At 29.9% G+C, this 22531-nt stretch overlaps 2 protein-coding genes across 10 annotated transcripts in view; both read right to left on the reverse strand.

Moving 5' to 3' along the window:
• Positions 1-14564, reverse strand: part of LOC105205186 (putative phosphatidate phosphatase) — a 55570-nt gene extending 41006 nt beyond the window's left edge. The window contains exons 1-2 of one of the 4 annotated variants that reach the window (XM_011174477.3): positions 14191-14564; positions 548-699 (exon numbers count right to left, since the gene is read on the reverse strand). In XM_011174477.3, the coding sequence (XP_011172779.1) occupies positions 548-699; positions 14191-14254 (216 nt within the window). In that variant the 5' untranslated portion in view covers positions 14255-14564. Of the gene's footprint in view, positions 1-547; positions 700-13710; positions 14142-14190 lie in introns of those variants that run through there. The other 3 variants (XM_039450974.1, XM_026139812.2, XM_026139811.2) reach the window with 3 other exon arrangements.
• Positions 14565-21644: 7080 nt separating this feature from the next.
• The window catches only part of LOC105205268 (regulatory-associated protein of mTOR), a 33789-nt gene continuing 32902 nt past the window's right edge, over positions 21645-22531 (reverse strand). For all 6 annotated transcript variants that reach the window (XM_026139803.2, XM_026139802.2, XM_026139801.2 and 3 more), the window contains one exon: positions 21645-22531. This exon is cut by the window's right edge and continues 3284 nt beyond it. The gene's annotated coding sequence lies outside the window, so the exon portion shown is untranslated.

The following is a 22531-nucleotide window of genomic DNA, read 5'->3' on the forward strand; positions in this document are numbered from 1 at the left end:
CCGAGTAGGCCATTTTTCCTTTCTTTTAACTATAATTATAAATTTTAATTTGCATAAAACAGTTAATGTAATACGTAAATTTTATAGATTTTAGATTGCTGGTTTTAGTTATTTTAAATTATTATATAGCTTAAAAGTATCCACAAGTTACCATTTATGGATAGAAATTGGTTGTAAATGTCAAGATTGTACTGTAATACCCATAATTATATTGTAAATATTAAACATGTAATTTCTTTAACGTAAAAATATCTAAGAAGACAGCTAATGCTAACGGTAATTAAAATCTTTTACAAATAAAATAATATTTCTTCTTTGCTGAGAAATAAAATATAATGTAACATTTAACTTGCTAATTGATGACTACATTTTAAATGTAATTTTTACGTGTTGTATAAAAGAGTAATATACGTGAGTGTCTCAATGAAATAGCGAGAGAGAAAGATTTTCATTGTAGCGAGATATAAATTGTCAGGTGATTCCTCACGTGTCTTATACCGCGTGCTGCATAAATTACAATCGTAATTGCAAGTGAAAAGTGACTCACCGTGCATATAGGAAGGAAAAGACCGATGACGTACAACATCGCGCTCGTAACTGTAGAGTCATGATATGGATGATAGAGTGACTCATCGTTGCAGAAGAAACCGCGTTTGTAAGGTTTACCAAATAGGAAGAACATCAGGACCGAAATGCCCACTGAAACACAAGAGAAAAACAATTTCGTTAGTTGATCGTTCCACAACAATCGGCAATAATGTCATCACTCGAGACAAATTGATCTATGTAGCGATCGATTTAATTGGGATCGAATGTCATCTCGTGAACTCCACATTAACATGCAATTTATTGCACTTGCTGTACAGCTGTACAACTGTACAGCTGTACGGCTGTACAGCTGCTGCTGACGTATAACGAACGATAATGTTATGACTACCAATCAAGATGGTATGCATACATGGTTCGTCCAACTAACTTTCAATGATACTCTTCAATCTTGGGCTGGATCGTAACCTTTCGAATTATAAAGTGTTTATGCGAATATGGCGAATTATAAATCTATTGTATGTACATGAGTTAATTGATAAATTTTGAGCCTAAACATGAAAATGACATTACTGGCCGGAAACTGTTGTAGGTCTGAAAGCTGAGATGATCCATCTCTCCAATGGCTGTTCTTAAATTTTTAGACATACGCGATGCTTAGTTTTGTTTTTATAGTTGTAATACGCGTGTTTGTACATTTTTCAACGATGGAAAAAAAACGAATATGTGAATTCTATGATTAAATATTGGATGAGTGCAAAGGCTTGACTCTAATAGATGTCATTAGTAGAGTTGTATGGTAGAGGTATTGATTGTTATGTGAGCATATTTCACATCTGTTGAAAAGTGACATAATCGATGGTCATGTGAGCAAAAGATTTGTTTGTTTTAAATTTATGTTATAAAAAATTTTTTCAATTTACGAAAAAGTTATATTTATATTATATTGTGTTTTCGAGTTTCGGAAGGCTGTAATAGTTGAAATTGCTGTAAAAAAAAAAAAATAAAAAAAAATAAAAAAAAAACATTCAAGATATTTATCAGAATCCTGCACCAACAATTCGAATTGTCGAAATTTAAATGTGACGATTTCTATCTTGATGATTATCAGCCACGCGCTGGACGATCTCTCTCGACATAGATAAATGGCATAGACATTGTGTACGATTTTGTACCATTATGTACAATTAACTAAATTATGTACAGTTTAATGCAAAATAATGCACGAATTTCAATAAAAGATTTACTTGAGACTCAACATTGTCAGATCAACCGCATTTCGGCATTAAAAACAATTAGATAAAAAAGGGAGGGATAAATCAGACTTATTTGCAGTTTTTGTTCTCTATAAGACGCAATTAAAGTCCGATCATAAAACCGAGGGTATCATTGGAAAGACAATTTAATTCCTTTTATTTTTACTTTAAATCATTTTAACGTATTTCTCACCTGTGTTGAATTATGACGAAAAATATAAAAATACTTTTTCCGGTCCGATTTAAAACCAGTGATAAAAGTAGAAGTTTCCGATTTGGACTATTCCCTAGTTCAAATCGAACACTCCTATAGAATTTTAAAAGAATTTAATGTATTTCTTGTTTAGTATTGAATAAAAACGAGTTATTTGATAGTCATAAATAAAAACTTTACTAAAAAAAAATTAGTGACAGTTTATACAATGAGAATTAAAATCCATAAGATTTAATTATTTCCAGTCTAATGACTCAAAATATTTTACTAATTTAACATTTCTAGGACTAGATTTCGACCGATAGTCGACCAATCACCAGCAATGCTATCAGATTGTAATTCCGATGTAGTAGTCCGATTTGAACAAGAGTCCTTTCGAACTTTGAAACAAATTTTACAATAAACCGCAAGTGATTACAAAACACTTGATATTTTTTAATTCTCTCGCTCTTTAATTATCTTAAATCAATTACCTTTTAAAATTTTAACATCTTTTAAATAATAATTTACAAAGATTTTTTTTTTTTTAATAATTTTCGTATGATGACTAAAAATAAATATTCGCGTTTATTCTATGAATGTTACGACAGAGAGCTGTCAAACTGCTGTCACATCTTCGGTATCTTATAAAGACTTTCTTATAAAGATTTATAAATGGCACGTAAATCTGCTTAACCGTATTCATTTAAAAAGGTCCTATTTGGAACACGTTCCGATATTTAGGCCACTCTCTTCTTTAAAAATAGATATTTAAGTGCTTTTGTTTAAAATGTAAAAAACATTCCTGATATGAGTTAATATCTCGTATCTCTTTTATACTTAATACAAAATATCTTTTGAAAGAATGCAACATTAAAAACTAATCTATAGTATGTTCTTTGCTGTCTGTTTCTTGCTTTTTGCTCATTGTCTTTTTGCAACTTCGCTCACTATTTTATCGACAATTACGTTTCTCGTCACATGTGTCTTGTCTCTTTCGGAATTCGTCAACTTTTATCTTGCCAATTTCGATAAAACATTGCAAAGAGGCAAAAAGCGATATGCAAGAAAACAAAACACAAGAAGCAAAGAGCACATTATATAGATTAGCCTTAAGTAAATTCTACTTAAAAAATTTAAAAATTTAATTTTTATTTCTCTCCTATTATATTTTTTAAAATTTATTATTTATAATTAAATATCATAATCTTTATATAGAGATTAATATTTTTTCTGTAATATATAACAGCATTGAGAAAAATGATCTGACTACATTGAAAAACTTGTATGATTGAGTGTTTCTGGTGAAATCAAACAGAATTTCTGATTATTATAGTAGGATTCTAGTTCTCATAACCAGAACTGAATAAACTATCAGAATTTGATAGATTTTACTATAATCTGGTAAATCCTATAAGATTCTGATTCGTCCGTTTTTATTGGCTCTACCTGAAAAATGGTAGTTGGTAGTCATCAATCAAAACGAAACATATTTCATTTAATAAAAGGCTTGTAAACCATTTAAAATATATATTTCAATTACGCCTCAATTTATAAAGACTTCCCGATCCAAGGTATTCAGCGTAATGATCCGCACGATTTTTGAACTTTCAGCAGATTAAAAAAAAAGATGGAAAAGTGAATATTGAAGATCTGTTTCATGCAAGCTATAATAAAAGCAATAAAAATTTTGTTTATTTTTTAAAATTAAAAAGTCGATATATTATCTCTGAAATTTTTAAATAGCACCATACAATTTTTTCTCATAATATTATAGGAGTCTTCAAGATGTATTCAACGAGAACTTTTATTGATAGTTTATTGATTTTATTGTGTGTGACACAAACACACAATATTTATCATAAATACCCATTAATAAAAAGACTACGTCAGTAAAAGCCATGTAAAAAACACACTCTGCTATTAAGGCTCGTTAACGAAAACGATGCATCATCTAATTATTGAAAGTGTTTTCACGTATATGACAGATTTTTTTCAGTACTTGTCATTGACGCATAAATTAAAGTTTAAACGTGCGGCTTTGCGGAAAATTATTGAGAAATTATGGACTATCGGCTTATGAATTTATTTGCGAACGTTATAGCAATCCAAATCACAAGCGTGCATAGCCGGTTGTTGAGATAATTGTGACACCACTTTCAGCAAGAACGAAGTAATATACATTAATGCACAGCGGCTAACGTAATAGTTAGCGCTAGCAATTGTATACAATTTATGTAGCTAATCAAATCAGCTGTTTAGCAAGTCAAATTGTGCTTCTGTAAAATTTCAACGTAATTACAATTTGAAAAAATACATCAACGCGATATCGTTATATGGTTTTTCAGATTTACGATCAAAATTTTATATTTTTCCTAACGACAAAGTTAAACTTTGAGTTTCATGAATGTGTTTAATAATAAGAAGCATATTACTCGCGACTTGTAAAAATTTGCTATTTTTACTTGGAGATAGATGATATGCAATATCGGATTCAATGACATTTCATAATAATAATAATAATAATAATAATAATAATAATAATAATTCACGTCTGTGATAGTCCCTTTGACTATGTAGGTCAAATATGAAGCAAACCGTTGAAAAACTGACGAAACTTATTTATAGCTCAATGCACACACACGCACATACACTATATATTACATAATAATAAGAGAGAATAATATCAGTATGCTGTCAAGCATATCATTTAAAACGTGACTGAAAAAGGTCAAGGATGATTTATTCGGTAAATAATACGTTCCGATTGAAATTTTGAAAATAACTTTTGTATTACAAATACACACACACACACACACACACACACACATAATATTTTGTTAATACCTCTTTTACATTACAAATATTTATTTCGTTAATATTTATCGATAAAAAAATTAATTCTATTATGTAGCAGTAATATTGTATTTACATGTAGATATCGTTAAACTCGACAATAAATGTCCAAATTTTTGCAAATTCTGCAAAAGTTATCATTTATTTCTTATAGCGGCCAGCCAATGACCTACATTTTGTCTGTATCATTACTACGTTATCATTAAGCGGCAATTTAACAACGTTAATTTCATAATATTAATAAATTTTGCGCAATTTAATATCTTGAGATTTGTTTATTGATTTTTATGATTTTTTTTTTATTTGTGTATAACAATTTTTACCGTTTAACATCTTTTCTGTGTCAATGACATCGAACAGAGAGGCACAATTGGCATTATTTACACGTTGTGAAGGTATCGATATTCCAAAGGAGAAGAGTCAAAATAATGTTAATTTGATGTCATGATTGATAAAATTTGTCATTTTTTAATCAAATCCGTGACCAAAAAGTGGTATAAATTTAATCAATTTGAAATTAAATTGACATCATTTTGACTTTTCTGTTCTTTATGTGTTGCCAAAATGTTGATGTAAATCAATGTCATATTATCATTCGTCACTGGCACATTTTATCTCCGTACGCTTTACTACTCTGCCATACTTGAACAAACGTTACGTCTTTTAAAAATGTCATATATTTAAACACAAGACTTTTAATATTAGCTGTTTTTCTGAAAGAGTTGATGCAACCTTGTTCAGTAGCACAGGCACTCATTCTTCTCGAGAAATACAATGTATGTTACTGTCAAATATCCACGTTTCCCGATAATAACAATGCGCTTTCGGTAGCGGACAGCCACATGTTATCGAGTCGAATCGCTCCGAAAACTATTGAGGCCGCACGAATGTGACGTAATCAAGATGCAAAATGAGATGTGCAGTATGATTCTTAGTATTCGTACCTGGAAAAAGCACACCTTTATATTTTTACCATAGTTGCATCCAATCTTGTGTTCCGTGAGTAATTTGTGATATTTCAATTTATTTGATTCCGATGTTCGGAAATTCTGCTTTTTAATTTTCTACATATCTGTCCTACATAAGAAGCATCGCAATTTGTGTGCTCCTGATTTTATAAATCGCATTTTTCTTTGAATTCGATGGGAGAACATCTTATTAGCTCCTTTTCCAGATCAATGTTTTTATATATTTGTCATATAATTAGTGCACTAGAAATTAAAATTTTCTTTTTGTTTTTATCGGATATATCAACTTTATTCAAGTATGTTTCCTCAAATACAATAACTTGTTTTAAAATGTTTAAAAATTTTTTATGAATAATTTTATTTATTATTTATGTTACTTTGAAACGCGAATACGCTCTTAAAATATTATTTTTTAAATTAAAAGATTCGGATTCAATATTTTAAAAATTTATTTACTAGATTTTGACATGTACTAATTATACTGTAATATATTAATGTATAAATGATGTAATAAAGAATTTCATTCAAATAAATTTGTTAGGTTAGGTTAAAAAGTTATTTTTTAATTTTAATATTTCGATTCACTATAATTAAAAAAGGAAACTTTATATTCTTAAAATATTATTTATTTAAATTAGATGAATCTTTTAATAAGCATTTACTAAAAACTAGGAAAATTTGTTTTCTTAGTGTGCTATTAATGCGAAGCGCGCACGATTTCGGAACGATACACTCCTAATCGGGATTTAGCTCTTCATGAATGGACTCGATACACACACTTGCCTCATAGGGTATACAAGTGCTACAGGTTTGGGCCTTTTCACAGCCTCTTCCTTTCAAGACTGGTCGAGACCGCCGACTCTTAACGAACTCTGAAAGGATCCGATTATTGAGCCAGACGTATGAAAAATAGTCGCGTTTCGCGTAACATCGCAAAAGAAAAGGATGGTTTGGCAAAATAATGACCAGTCTAAATTGATTCTAAGCAGACTTGTACTGTGTGCGTGTGCGTGCGTGCGTGCGTGCGTGCGTGCGTGCGTGCGTGCGTGCATGCGTGCGATCTGTTCATAAAGTATATTAATCTCTCAATCTGTTCCTGCACAGGAGAGGAAAAAAACTCAAGGTTTTTTCATTACGAACGGATCACGTCAATCGTATTAACACCTTGCGGTTCGCCGACGATATAGTATCATCATTCGTGGACGTTATCGTTACGATATAAGAATAATGAATTTTATTACAAATACACAAACAAAATACACAAAATACTTTAAATGTAACTGTAACAGGTGCTTTTACATCGACACATGTTTACATAAAAATGCAGCTCAATTTATATCATAATCATAGCTTTCGGTGAGATGAAACAAGAATATGATTTTTATCAATCGTTATAATAATTATGATAAATGTTCCAAGTCTTTCTTTTACAAAACTGAAGGCTTCTATTCGCCGAACTAATAACTGTCGAACTAACGAACTCTTTCAACAGTCGAATATTCCGCGAACATTTATTATAATTATTATAGCAATTGATAAAAATTTAAAAACATTTATAACTTTTTAATAAACATTTTCGCGCATAAGTATATACTAACATTTGTTTTCTCCACTCGATCTTATTGACGTTATTTAAGTTTAATTCCAATCTTTCCAGACACCCTATATATGTGGATCGTAAGTTAAATCGCTGATGTTTATTTTTACCTGCATGTAGTAAAATCGAAAAAACTGTACGCGGCTGCTTTTACGATTTTTTCCGCGAAAATACATCATGACGCGCCAACACAAATGCTAATCAAATCGTTTAATTTATCCAGGCAAATTTACAACTTAAGCAGTGCAATTAAAAATTTTCAATTGACTTCATCGTTTTCGATATCTCGACTTCACGTTGTTAATTGTACGGTTTTTATAAACAGAAAAAGTCATGCAACATAGAATATAACAATTAAGTTTATAAGATTCGATTCTTATAAACTTATTTCTTATATTTAAGTTACATTAGTTTACGATAATAGTACCCAAGAAATATATTTATTATTATAGGGTGTGCTCTATGATATGTATTTATTTTTATCTTTTTTTTAAATATAAATTATAAAATTAATAATATAATATGCAACAAATGCCTAAACTTGATTTTTCAAGTGACGTAAAAGATTACTGTTTTACAAGAAAAATAAATTTTTATCACACTTTTTATCACACTTTACCGAATTTGATAACAAAAGATTATTTCATCAATTCACATACTTGAATGATAAACTTATCTAGTGATGACGACGTTTTCCGCTAATTAACAGTAAAGAATTCAAGTATGTAGTTATCTCTCTGTCGACAAATTATATAAAAATAAAACAATATTCAATAAATTTTGACACGTTCTGTTAAGGAATTTTTGATCCGATTTTTCTAGAGAACAAATTCAAATTAATAAATTCATTGATTTAGCTCTTTAATCACAATTTGAATTATTCGGACAATTACATCGCATGTGACTTGAATCATTACTCACATTGTACATTTCTTAATATATGGATAATAATTATTTTTTTCTTATTATAACGCAGGTATTAAATTTATATTGATATTTATAATTTTAATACAGTAGCGTGTCGATAAATTTAACTTTTTGAACATTTATTTAAAAAAAAAGGATTGTTGAAAAATATTGATTGGAAGTAAAGTTATAGCTTCTTAAAGTTGAAAAGACGTTGACCAGAAAACGTGTTAACGTAATTTTCCAGATTGGTGTGTTTAAGGATTAAACTACTTTTAGATAATCATTTCTAAAATAAAATTAATTTTTACAAAAAAGAAGAAAGAGTTTTATCCCTTGTTACCTTTTTCCTTTCTTTTCTATGTATAAATCAAAATGCTAATTTTCAGGGTATTAGATAACATTGCTTTTTTTTTTGAAGCACGCATCATTAATTACACTATTTTTTCTAGTAAGCATTAATCTTGGATTATTTGAATCTAAAAAGATTTTTTATTTACGCATAAAAAAAATGTTTGAACAATGCATTTTGCAGACTCTGCTTCAAATTGTACAAAAAACATGTACAAAAAAATAAAAATAAAAAACGTTTCGGGTTATATCATTATACAATCACATTTCTAAATATTAAAAGAATTTACTAGATTTTTACACATTTCTTCACCCAGAAATCTAGAAACCTTTTGAAATAGACAACGGTCCACCCGATTGGACTAAGTAGCGGAAAATAAGTTGGACAAATGGGTTAAAAAATTAGAAATGGAAGATTACAATTTGCGATTGCTTAGTTGTTATTGTATATAAGATGTAGGCAGCCAATCAAGAATCATTATCATGTTAACTTCATTCTTATTATAGAAACTTTACATCGCGATTGTTTACAATGGCACTGAACAGCGACTCTAGATATTTATCTCTCTCTCTCTCTCTCTTTCCTCTTGAATTTTCTTTATAATTTGACATTTCATTCTTATCACTTTGTAAAGGCCAAAATTAGGAAGATACTGCACCGAAAATCGCAGCGAAATTAACGTAGCGAATAAATTGATCTGCATTTCATTAATATTCAGAATTTGATTTACATCTTTTCCAAGGTAAACAACTCACCAGTTGAGATAATGACAAATATTTATATAACTGATCACACTTGAGATACGTGAGAGAAACTATTTAATCGATTATAATGTACATACAGAGTACTGTACCAGTCTTTGCATGACACTCGTTAATAGCAGGCTCCTAAGATTTCGAATTGAAAATACTAATATCAACATACTTATCGAAACTATAATAGTTTTCATATGAGAAAGATTTAAAGTTGGCAAATCAAACTGTTCGAAATTCGTGCGCTTAGCTATAGCACATTGCAGTAGTAAAGGTAATCCTAAATACTTTCCTAAATAGTTTTCATATTGATTTTGCATACAGCCTTATGGTGCCGACGATGTGCCGACATTTCGATATTATAGGATTTTCGTCTCAAAATTTCAGGTATCTGTTATTATATTAAGAAATATTACGCAACGTCTGGAATATCCTATATGTATGTACATGTACATATGAAATATAAAAATTTATATATTGCAATATATATTGCAATAAATCCATAAATGAAAAATTTACAATCTCTTTTCTGTGTATCAACTTAAAAGAATGGTGATATAAAAAATAAGTATATTCCTTGTGATAATAAGCATACATATTGCATTCGCGTGACAAAAATGCTATACAATTAGTTGTTAAATGCGTTTCTGAAGTATGAATTACGTAAACAAAACAAGAAACATTTAGCCCTTCGACATCGTCGTAGTCTTGGCTTCACAAAACAATTTCCTCGCAACAAAATTATGTCATAAAAGAGGAAAAATAATTGTTCTTTGAAATGTCATCGGCTTATCTGCCTTATTAATAAATGTTTCATCATTCTTACGATAAAAAATTGGTCATACAAACTAAAACTCGATCATCAGAATTGAACATCACGATAACGATAAGACCACTCGATTCATATTCCTTATCAAAAAATAAATTTCAATAATAATAATCAAAATCGATTAAAAAATTTGGTTTGAAATTCTTTGTAATTAATTTAACAATAAGTTAATCTTGCCATCAAATATTACTAAATGCGAAAAAATTACAAATATTCACGACAATTTGTTTCAGTTAGTGTTTTTGTCTACAGCGTTCTACAGCATTTAAAATAACAATTCTTCACTTCATGTAACCTTCACATTTCTTCCGAACAAATCATACATTTTTATGTTGTACGTTTTAAATTCTATATTTTCATTTGTATTTGTAAAATAAATAAAAAAAGCACCGTATCGTTTTACACTTGCGCTTTATGTTATAGAATATGTATAGGAAATAAATTATAAAAATGATAACAATACTTTTTACAATTGTATTGTTCATACATTCAAATATCAGCTGTGTAAAGTAATTTTATATCTGTTGTAGGATTTTTTAATAGATTTTGGTTTGTACGTTCAGATCTGATAGGAACTAAGGTCTGGCAAAAACTAATTTTATCAAAGAATCTTACAACAGGTTGCAACTACTTTATCTGCTGAACGCAAATATTATCTTTCTATCATACATGTTGTATCATATTGTAAACAATAAATTGACTACTGTGCCAGCACACAGTGATTTTATAAGTGGGATAGAATTTTCGCGTACAGTGAAGACTAATTATATTATATTTCACAATGATTAATTTTGATTAATTACAAATTAAAAAATTAAATTTACTTTTACGTATGTATATTACGAATTTATAAACGCGTGAAAGTTTACAACTACTCGTATTATAATGGGTTTCAAAATTACCCACTATAGTAGATGTCGTTGTTTTTTACAAAAAACTTTTTTTTTTACAGTGTACTTGACAATTTTTTGTGACAATGTGAAATATTATTATTGCATTACATTATATAATCAAAATTTGGATAATTACATAAAATATTTAAAATATCCCGTCATGTACGTCAATTTTCCATATAAGATAAAATATATTTTGACAAACAAAAGAAAATCGCATTTTTTTGTGAAATTGCATGAGTTGTAATATTTTCAGAGCTAATCATACAATAGTGACACATTATTTAAGTGAACTTATTGAATTTTTTTTTTTTACTTTATTTATTTTTGAGCACTCTGATCCTCTGATTTCCTTAATATGACAAAATGTTAACCACAAATTGTGTACCACAATTTCGCGGAATAAAGGCGCCGTGCCGTCTCTGCGTATCGTGGTGAAACTGTGTCACCACGGTGTCGAGAGATGATATTGATCGAGTTATGCCGATTCCATACACCGTGTTTACAAGTTACACATTCAGGAGATGTACTACATTTCTGCGAAACATCGCACTGCGTTAGCATCCGCTATTATGATAATTGATAACGACGGAAAAGTGTTTTTCCTCACGAAACGAAATCATGCGTATATTTAGGGCTTAAATCACGCTAGCTCGATTGTTAATCTATCAGCATACTCAAACGACGTGTCTTTTGTTTCTTTTAACATTATCTATATGCTTCTACTGTTCGTATTCTCATTAATGTTATCATTAATCCACGCACGCGGTTACGAGGGGATGGATGCACAAATTGCCGCGACGCGAGAAGGAAATGTATCGCTAACATTGTTTCACAAATCTCTCAACGCCGTGATTCAATTAGAACAAGACAGGAATTGGGAGCAAACTTTTGCAAATAATAATAATAATAATTTTTATAGCTTTATTTTTATTACGTGATGCAGTATGCAGTTTTTTGTATTTATTAACCATGTTAAATGTAAAATATGTCTGCTTTGAGTTTCTTGTATGACGTCTATAGGTTCTAAACTCACATAAATACGAATTTTTCTGTTTAGTCGTAGTTTTTTCGAAAATTTATAAAAATTCCGAATAACTGTTACAATTTTACAACTCTATTTCTAAGAATTTAACAATCTTTTAAATATTTAATGCATAAAATGTAAATACACGTTAAATTAAGAGAACTGAAAAATAATGTTCCTATAAATAATGTAAACAGTAGTTGATAAATATAGAGTTTTTTAAATATTATTTATTTTATTTATTCAATAATATAATCGTCATCATCTTCTATGGATGTTCGACCAAGCTAAATTTGCGAATAAGCTAAAATTTTTAAATTTTAAACATGTTTTAAATCTAAACACCACTCAAAATTAAAATATTTAAAAAACGGAGACAGAAATGGAATATTTTAAAATATATTAAAATTAAACATTTCTTTTTTAGTATTTATTAATTTCTTAATTTCTTTCTCGAAGAAGCTCTCGGCTTTGATTCTGTAGAAGCTGCTGTAACATGACAATGTTCAACTATATGTAGCGAAGCACACAAAAAATTAAAAAATTCTGAGGTACTCGATGTTTCACTGTATTCGTATCATCGATTTGAATTGGAATACTTTTTATAAGGAAAAAGCTTTGCAAGAGAGTAAACGATGAAGTTTCAATCATCTTATTCATATTTGTCGAATCAAAGCCAATTAATTTTTTCCAAAAAGGAATTAAAAATGTAATTAGAAAGTAAAGATGGATAACACTGAAAATGATGACTATTATATTAATAAAAATAATTAATAAATTATATGAATAAAATTACCGATTGTTTATAAAAAAATTATTTATAAAAAAATTATTATATTCTAGATCTTCTAATACAATAAAAAAAAAGAGTTTAACTTTACGATATTAAAATGTTTTATTTCTGTCTCCATCTTTTAAATGCTTAAAAATATTTTTTTAATTCTAAACGATTTAGATTTAAATCACATGGAAAAAATATTATTTTAGATATTTTCTAAAATATCTAAAAATTTAACTAGATGCAAACCAGGAAATAATTTTTTTTGGATTCTATCAAAATGATTATGTAGAAAAAACACACAAGCATAATGAGCAATGCTGCAAAAATATTGACATTCTAGCTTGCGCATTTTTATGTATAAAAATAATATTTTGACAGAATCTAACAAAAATTATTTTTAGATCTGTATTTAACATTTCAATTTTAAATATTTTAGTTTGATATTTAAACATCGTTTAAAATTAAAACATTTCAAAGTATTAAAAAAAAACGGAGATAAAAACAGGACATTTTAATATCTTAAAACACTTTTTCTAATATATATATATATATATATATATATATATAATATATATATATATATATATTAGAAAGTGTTTTAAGATATTAAAATGTCCTGTTTTTATCTCCGTTTTTTTTATATATATATTTGATTTTCAGACAAGTTTACTATTTTGAGAATTTTACTATTCCTCCCTGGAGAAAAAGAGTACACTTTAAGTAATCTCAAGATTAAAGCCATTAAAGCTCTCACGTGTAAATTGGACGAAGGGATTCCATTAAAGCCTAAGTGCTGGTCTGGAATGCACAGCACTAAGAGTTAAAATCACGCGTACTTTCAAAACGGAGCTCTTGCTCTCTCTCTCTCTCTCTTTTTATACGAAGTATCTCGCGAACGTGATGTTGAAGCAATTGGCGGAAAGCACGCTCGTATCGCAGTAATAGCGTAGGAGCAAACGGCATGAAGAGAGAGAGAGAGAGCGGCGTTTTTGCTCGGACAAAACACACCTGCCAATTTAGAGGTTACACGACCCTCCTCACTTCGCGCGCAGTCGGACATCAAACGAACCGCTCGCGCGCACGCGTATGTGCACGGCGCCTCGATTGTCACGATCTGACAGGTCGCGCGGACCGGCCACACGATGTGCAACGCGTCTTTCAACCAAAACGACTTAAAATTATGACGATTCCACGATTTGCACGAATTACATGTGAACTTGACGCTTTCACTTACCAACAAATAGACAGAGAAAATCTATGATGAGCTTCCGTAGAATCAACTTGGACGATCGATCCATGTTGCGCTCGCTGTCGCTGCTGATCGTTGCTCGCGAGAGAGACTCTCTAGACGTCGTCGTCGTCGTCGTCGTCGTCGATGCACCGCGACGTTCAGCTGTTCAACTCTTCGCGCCTCGGTCGCTGACAGCCAATAATTTGATTGAGAACGTCTCGCAGTCAGGTATGCGCGTGACGCGTGACGCGTGAGGGCGACGCAAACACTGTGTATCGTTGACGTTTCATAAGCGTACGCACCCAACACCGTCCAACACGACCGAATTCGCGCGGCGTCCAAGAGCAGACTGGAGCAGACTGACCGTCGAGCAACGAGCAACACGCAGCCAACACGGCGCGGCGAGGAGTCGCGCCGTCCGCGAGCTGTCGGTGCCATGCTCTCTCCCCACTCTTCTGTCCCCACGTTTCGCTTCACTCTCTTTCTCTCCTGCCCTTCCGTCACGCGGAATCCACCACGCTGCATCAGGTCGCGAATCAACTCGATCGAGATCTGGCCAACGGATTCCTAACTTCACGCAGTTGCGCTTCGCGAAAGACGGTTCGTATACAGGACGTTAAGGATATGTTGACGTGTGTGAAGTTGGCCTGCCCCGCGCATTTCGAATTTTATTTTTCTCTTAATCGTGGAAATACCAATTAACGATAACATCAATGCAATCTCAGTGTTAGTTGGTATTAACTGGATAATTTCTCTTCTAATTATTTTATTTTTCTTTGCTTTAGTCTTTGCTTATCCACAAAGAGGTTATTCACAAGATAAAATCGTGATGAAAATAGCTCTTTTGTTCTCTCTTATTGCGTATTAATATATAATAGTGACCAACTAAGGGAAAAAGGGAGGAAATTCCTCCCTTTCAATCATATTTCTCTCTTCCTCTCTTTTGCCATAAAAATCATAGAAATTCCTTCCTTTTCAAAATTGTTAAATGAAAACAATGAATTGAGAATAGAGAATAGAGAATGGTGCAATATAATTTTAAGGATGTGCGATGTCAGGATTTTTACAACAATGTTGTAAATAGTAAAAAATTGTTAGACTTTTGCAAGACAAAAGTTAAATATAAAGACAACGAAGAAAACGAATATTGAAAAGATTTTTTTTTATTTTAAAAGTTATTTAACAATTTTTTTTTAATTTTTTTGTTTAAAAGACTGCGAAAAAGTACATTAAATGTGGGATTAAATATTATTTTCAGTTAAATTATTAATTATAATTAAAAAAAACGTGTAAAAAATGTTTTTGTCTTCCTTCGGTTATCACCTAGTAAAATTGATGTATTTCCCCATTTTCAACCCTCTTTTAACGAAAAATTCTCTCCCTTTTCAATTTTGGAGTTGGTCACCCTACGTATATACTGTGTGATACTTGATTTAAAGTGATAATCGTACGCAGTAGAACACACATTTTTCGTGATAGGCTGCGTTCGGGAATACACACCAAATGTTTTCAAGCATCATTTTATTCTTGTTTAGCATTCAGTGAACAACAAAGATAAAACAATATCTCAAGGAACTCTGTGTGTATTCCCGCAGCATTACTCGTTCACTTAGTGCGAGACACCGTGTCTCTTGATTGCATTCTGTTTGAAGTAAACGTAATCTTCTTAATACAAGAGGAAAACACACCGTATCACAATAATATCTGATACATGTTTTCAGAATAGTCCACTTTATTGAAAGAGAAATACTCTTTCTGTAACAGTTTTTGCTTAAAATATGCAAGAAAACCATTACAAGAAATTTCATTTTAACTAGAATACTTCTGTTAATATATATTATATTTTAAAATATTTATAATCTATAGACTTATTATGTTACTATTATATTACGCACGTCATCTCTATATATTGCTCTGTGAATAGTGTATTTTAAAAAAAAAAAAAAAAAACAAGGATAGATAAGATTAAAATGTGAAAGCAAATATTTTCGGTACAAACAGGGGCGCCCTATGTCGCCCTATTTCAGGCCATTAACCTCCACCATTTTCATGGATAAGTATTTACGAAGAAAATGTATCAGGCCTTGATAATTACTTTAAAACGCTTCTTAGCGACAGATTGAGCGAAAGAATCCGACGCGACTCATACAGCATAAAATATTATAAAATCTTTTAAAAAAATATTTCTTAAAAAATATAACGAATGATATTTTAAAAAGGTTTTTAACCTTGAAACTGATCATGGTAACATTTTTAAAAATATGTTAGAAATATGTTCAAAATTGCTGACGTCAACAGCAATTTCCAAAACACTACTACTGATAAAGTTTATTTTCGTTAAGTACTTTCCGAGTTATGAAGCTTGATTGAACGTTACAGTACACTGTAGCCTCACACTTTTAAGCCTCACAACTCGGAAAGTACTTAATGAAAAATAACTTCTTTATAGTGTTTTGAAAAGTTCTCGAAATCGACTACAAGAAACTGCTATAAAAGATATAGAATGTTAGAGTATCGGTAGTTCCCTAATTAAGGAGTATCGGTACTGCATACACATGAAACATTTCCAAAATAAATTTGAAAATATTTTTTGGCCAGGATCTAACGAACATGGAAATATTTGAAAAATATTTTATGCCATATGTATATACATGTATGAGGAGACTTAAAATATGCACGAGCAGTTATATAGGATTATGAAATTGTATTAAAAATTTTTTCTACAGTTTAATTTATGGTACCTAAATAAGGTCCATTTAATTTTAAACTTTTATTAGAGTTTTTAAAAAAAGTAAAATAAATTTTTTAGCCCAGAAATCTTATAAAAATTTGCTGTTCATAGCTCATATTCTCATATCACGACGCCAGAATGGAACGAGAAATCGCATCAATTCTTTTCAAATATTATTTTATGTAGGAAAAGTTGGAAGAGTTTATGCTTGCAGTGTAACTGAGAGAGGAGGGGAAGGACATGTAATACGCAGAAAAATGGCCTTAAATGATATAATTAATACAACGTAAACGAATTATTAGCGTAAAAAGAAAGAATGTATTATTGCTCTTGTGCAAAATTAAATTCGCTAATAAAACTAATTAATTAGCTTTCGAAGCATCTATGTATCTTGTATCTAACGACACGAGACATGTGTGCTTGCAAACGTAACGTTGGAATAATATCACGTTTTCGGATCGTCGCTGATAGCAACATCATGCCTCGTCACGAGGTATCAACGATAAAATCGTTCCGCGCGCCAATTTCCACGCTGGGAACAACGGACGGAGCCAAACAAAAGCTCTTATCTCGTTGTAACTTGGCAATTTCAAGGGACGTTCCATCGCGGTGCCACCCGCGGTGTTACCCGCGGTGCTACCCGTGGTGCATTCCGCGTGCACGGATACTCGCCGAGGCTGAATGCGTGAATCGCAGCACGCTTGAATAAAACGTCACACGTCGCATCAATTTAATGTACGCGTCAATAAATTGCGCCTTTCGAATTACCGCGCGAGTAACAAACAGACAAGATAAAATTGCATCGTTTCCAAAGATAAAATAGCTTAAATATTTCAAATCATTTTAGAGTCATTAATCTCACGATCGAAATACATATTAATATAAAAGTTTTCTCATTTCTCGTCGTAATCCATTATGGCTGTTTTAGAGAACAATAGATGTCTTAGCATGCGAAGCCTGATTAAAAATGTATTGTGTCATATCTCAAAAATATAAAAATTCCAATTTTGATGACTAATTTTTAATAATTTGTTTATAACAGTTAGAAAATTGATTTTTGTAATGTGCTTTTTAAGTCAATAAAATCCTTCTTACACTCCGGTCGTATTTCTAATCGTTATTTGTTAACCATTTTTGCTGATTTAGTCATGGGTTTTAGTTGTATTATAGTATAACAGTACAAAAATAACTAACTTTTCAGTTTTAGTCGTTTTAAATGTTAATTTACTTTGATTTTATACATATATATTATGTATATATTATGATAATATAATTAAAAAATACTATTAGCTTATACAATATATGATTTATTATGCCGATCATATAAAGCCAAATAGGAATTTCGAAATCAGTCAAAAAACAATTTATTTAAAAAAAATGTATTAATTTAAATCCTAATAATGTTCTTTTGTTGAAAACATGATTACGTTCTTGTCATTCAACACGAAATAAATATTTGTTTATGTATCAGCTATAACTCATTCAAATAGAATTGATAATTGTAGAATTGGTATTCTAATGGGCTGTTGCTCACGCGTAGCCACATTATGCTATTCGGATTTGATATCTGTTCTTGGTGAATATTTGAAAGATCATAAGATCCTAAATTAAAATGAGATAAACTGAAAAATAGAGTATTTGTCAATATTATCTAAAATTTGTTTAAGAGGTAGATATGCAATGCGTTTCTTTAGAATGTATAGGGGAAGGTAGAGCAAAACGGGATAGTTAAGGTTTGATGATGAATAAAAATTAGGATTTCATAATCAACGAATCATCTTTACTTCTTAAATATTTTTTGGACATTAATTTTTCAACTATCATTAAATAAAATCTTCAGAGAATTATAAATTTTATTTTTAAAAAAATAAAGACATTTCTCCCCATTTTGCCCCATAGGGGTGAGCTTGTCTAGACGGGGTATCCAGTGGACAAGATGGGATACATAGTAAAAAGTATACTATAATTTAATACTAACGTCACAAGTGAAAAAGTGAGATAAAGGCTGCGGTCAATCAGACACTATAAATGCTTCGAAGCATTTGATTAACAAATCAGAATAAGAAATTTTACAAAATGACCAATCAAAAGATGCTTCAAAGCATTTGTAGCATTATCTTAACTGTACACGAAATTATAATGAAACCGTAAAGCAATATAAATTGTGATCTAACTCAATAACGCAGCTGCCTATTTCGCTGGCTGGTGGGTAACTTTCAATGATCAAGAGACCGCATCTAACGCGTATGCTCGATTGTGATTCTTGCATTCGAATCATACGATACAGAAGATACCCCCGTCTTATCTCGCTACCTCGCTACTTGTCTTGTCCTACCTTCCCCTATTTGTAAAAAAAGTAAGATGCAAAATTACATTAAAGAAGTATTGTTAAACTTCGAATACATTTTTCTCCAAATATTTTTCAAAACGATAATCACGATAACTCATGGTATATCTAATCAATTAAAAATTTTAAATCAATATTTCTAATAACATTCAACATCGAATTATAAATGTATTTTCCTATTTTGAATTTTGTTCTTAAATTATAACAGAAAAGAAATTTTTTTAGAAAAATATAAATTTCAAATTCAAGCAGTTTTGCAAAAATAAAATTTAAAAACATTTCATCCATGACCTAAAAATAATAATATATGCAAAAAATTGCTTATTTCTTACTTTCAAATAATTTAATAATGAATGATGACTATCACGCAACATTTATTTAAAATGCTATTATTATTTATTTATTTTCATATTTATTCTAATTTTACATCTTACTTTTTTAAAAAATAAAAATACATATTTTCGAAGCAGAAACACATAATTTATCTATGTAAATAAAAGTTTTACTTTCTGATGAAAAATATACTATTTTTTTTTTATATTATTAGCTAGTGTTCCATAACTCTTTAAACAACATATTTTATATCGGAGTCTCTTCAGATATAATAAAAACAAATGCGTTTATAAAACGCAGGGTTGGCAAAGGTACTTTATAAAAGTAACTTCTTACCGTTACCGTTACTCACAAATTAACGAATTGTTACTTTTTTCGCTACTTTTTTTACATTAATAAAATATATACAAATTTCTGAGATAAATATAAATAGAATTTTTTTATCTTCTAAAGGAATAAGGTTCAAAATATATGTATAATTATATTAAACACAGGTATAATTTTAAGTCAACATCTTTTTATTATATGTGCTAATGTCACACATATTTGTATCGAATATAATCAAGATAGTTTAGCTTTGAATGCATTTTTGCATCAAACTTCACCAAAAAATCTGTTAATTTTTAAAAGTTGATGTTCTATAGAATCATCATTAAGATGACCTCTTTGCGGTGTTAATACAGTACCTCCCATGCTGAAATCTTTTCACACTTGCACTACTTGGGAGTGCAGTGTTGCATTTAATGAAAAGTGATTTAACTTTTGGATAATCATTTGGAATCTCAATAATAAAATTATTTGATCATAAAAATCGTTGTAACTCTTCTTCAAAGGATTCATTCGGTAGCTAATTCGTAAAACTCGAAAAAATCATCCTCATTATCAATTGTATCTTTATCTGGACAATACAATCGCCTTTTAATTGGATTCCGAATAAATTTTGTAAACAACTTTCAGCAAACTTCTTTCTTTCTGTGGTTAACCAATTTAATTTAAATTTGGAATGTAAACAATTTGCAATAAGTAAATCTTTTGTTTCGAACATTTCAAAGAATCTATAATTAAATAAAATAATAGTAAGCAATATTTTTTATTACAATTCATAAATAAATATATCAGATAAGTCAGATTGCTATTATCTAGTAAGTTAATGCACTCTATACAAAGTAATGATAAAAGTAACTATTCAAATCGTTACAATTACCGACGAAATGTAAGTCATTACCGTTACCGTTACAAATTATGAAATGTAACGCTGTTACTCGTTCGTTACCGATAAAAGTAATTGTAACAGTAACGACGTTATAAGTAACGCGTTACTTGCCAACCCTGATAAAACGTTATACTATATAGTGTAATATACAAAAAGTAGTATAACACTTCCCAATCAAAAATCTACATATATTGCAAAAACCTAATCTGACAAGGGAATCTCGTAAAGTGTCACACCCCAATTTTAATGAAACTTTATATACATTTAGATAACATAATTAGATAATTTTAGAAAATATCAGTTGCTGCCAAAAATGGTTTGAAGGTGTGAAATCATCCCTTATGTGTGTAGTGGTTTTCAGCTTTTTCCGTTATATCTCGAAAACTATTCGAGATATTAAAAAATGTTTTATATAAGTTTTACAATAAAATTATCTCTGTTTATTCATGTCAATAATATTTTTCTTTAGAATAATTAAACAATTTTTTTTAATTTTAAAAAATTATTTTAAAAAAATTTTATTAATGAGAATGAATAGAGATAATTTTATTGTAAAACTTTTGTATAAAACATTTTTTTATATCTTGAATAGTTTTTGAGATATAACGAAAAAAGCTGAAAACTGTTACACACACACACACACACACACACACACATATATATATAAGGGATGATTTCACTCCTTCAAACAGTTTTTTAGCAGCAACTATATTTTCTAAAATCATATAATTATGTTACCTAAATGTATATAAAATTTTATTAAAATTGGGGGTGTGACACTTCGCAAGATTCCTTTGCGAGTTTTTCATACGTGGAAAAAAATTTGCACGGTGTTATGATATATTCACGTATTTACAATATATTTATCGTTACAATAATATAACCGATTTTTGCTCGTGTAACAGCAACGTACTCTACTCGTACTTTTAGCTTAGCAGTAACTTGTCCTAAATATTATATTACGCGCCATAAAGAAGCTAGATTGCTTTCTGTTCCCTGTGAGTATCGATGTATTATATATTTTTCCCGAAAAGAGCAGCGGTTTACCGACAATGGAACAAAACGAACTAGTACTAGATACTAATAACATAATTATAACTAATCAATACTTAAAATACGTTGTCATTATTTTCGTCCAATACAATTGCATGACTACAAAATATTATATCGCAGATATGCAGCCGTTATTTTCTAATAATTTCGCCACGTACCATTTCATAAAACCGGGCGGAAGAAAAGTATATACACACTAAATATTTTATATAATTCTCAACAGGACATATGGACTCTTGAAAAGTAAAAAATTTTAATGATATGGCGCATCGTTGTAACCGTAAAATGTACAATTAAATATCTTCATTCAAGTGCTTTTATAAGATAAACTTATATAAATAATAAATCGGAGGTTGTACATTCGTATTAAACAAATATGTATTTTCCGCTCTTCCGTACCATAATTTTCACGCTTGTTCAGCTTTATATAATACATCAGGGTGTTTACTGAAATTTTATAAAAGTTTCCTGAGAATTCCTGGATTTTCCCAGAAATTTTATTAAAAATTTTAGGTAAGATTGGAAAATTTTTTCATGAAACTTTAGAATAAATTTATTTTATTATAGCTTTTTTATTCTTTAATTAAAGATTGAGAAAAAACAGATTGATAAAAATTAGAAAGAAAAGTCACTTAGGTTTTGAATATTAAAGGAGTACATACATTTT

This window comes from Solenopsis invicta, chromosome 6 (assembly GCF_016802725.1).
Source record: "Solenopsis invicta isolate M01_SB chromosome 6, UNIL_Sinv_3.0, whole genome shotgun sequence".
NCBI lineage: Eukaryota > Metazoa > Arthropoda > Insecta > Hymenoptera > Formicidae > Solenopsis > Solenopsis invicta.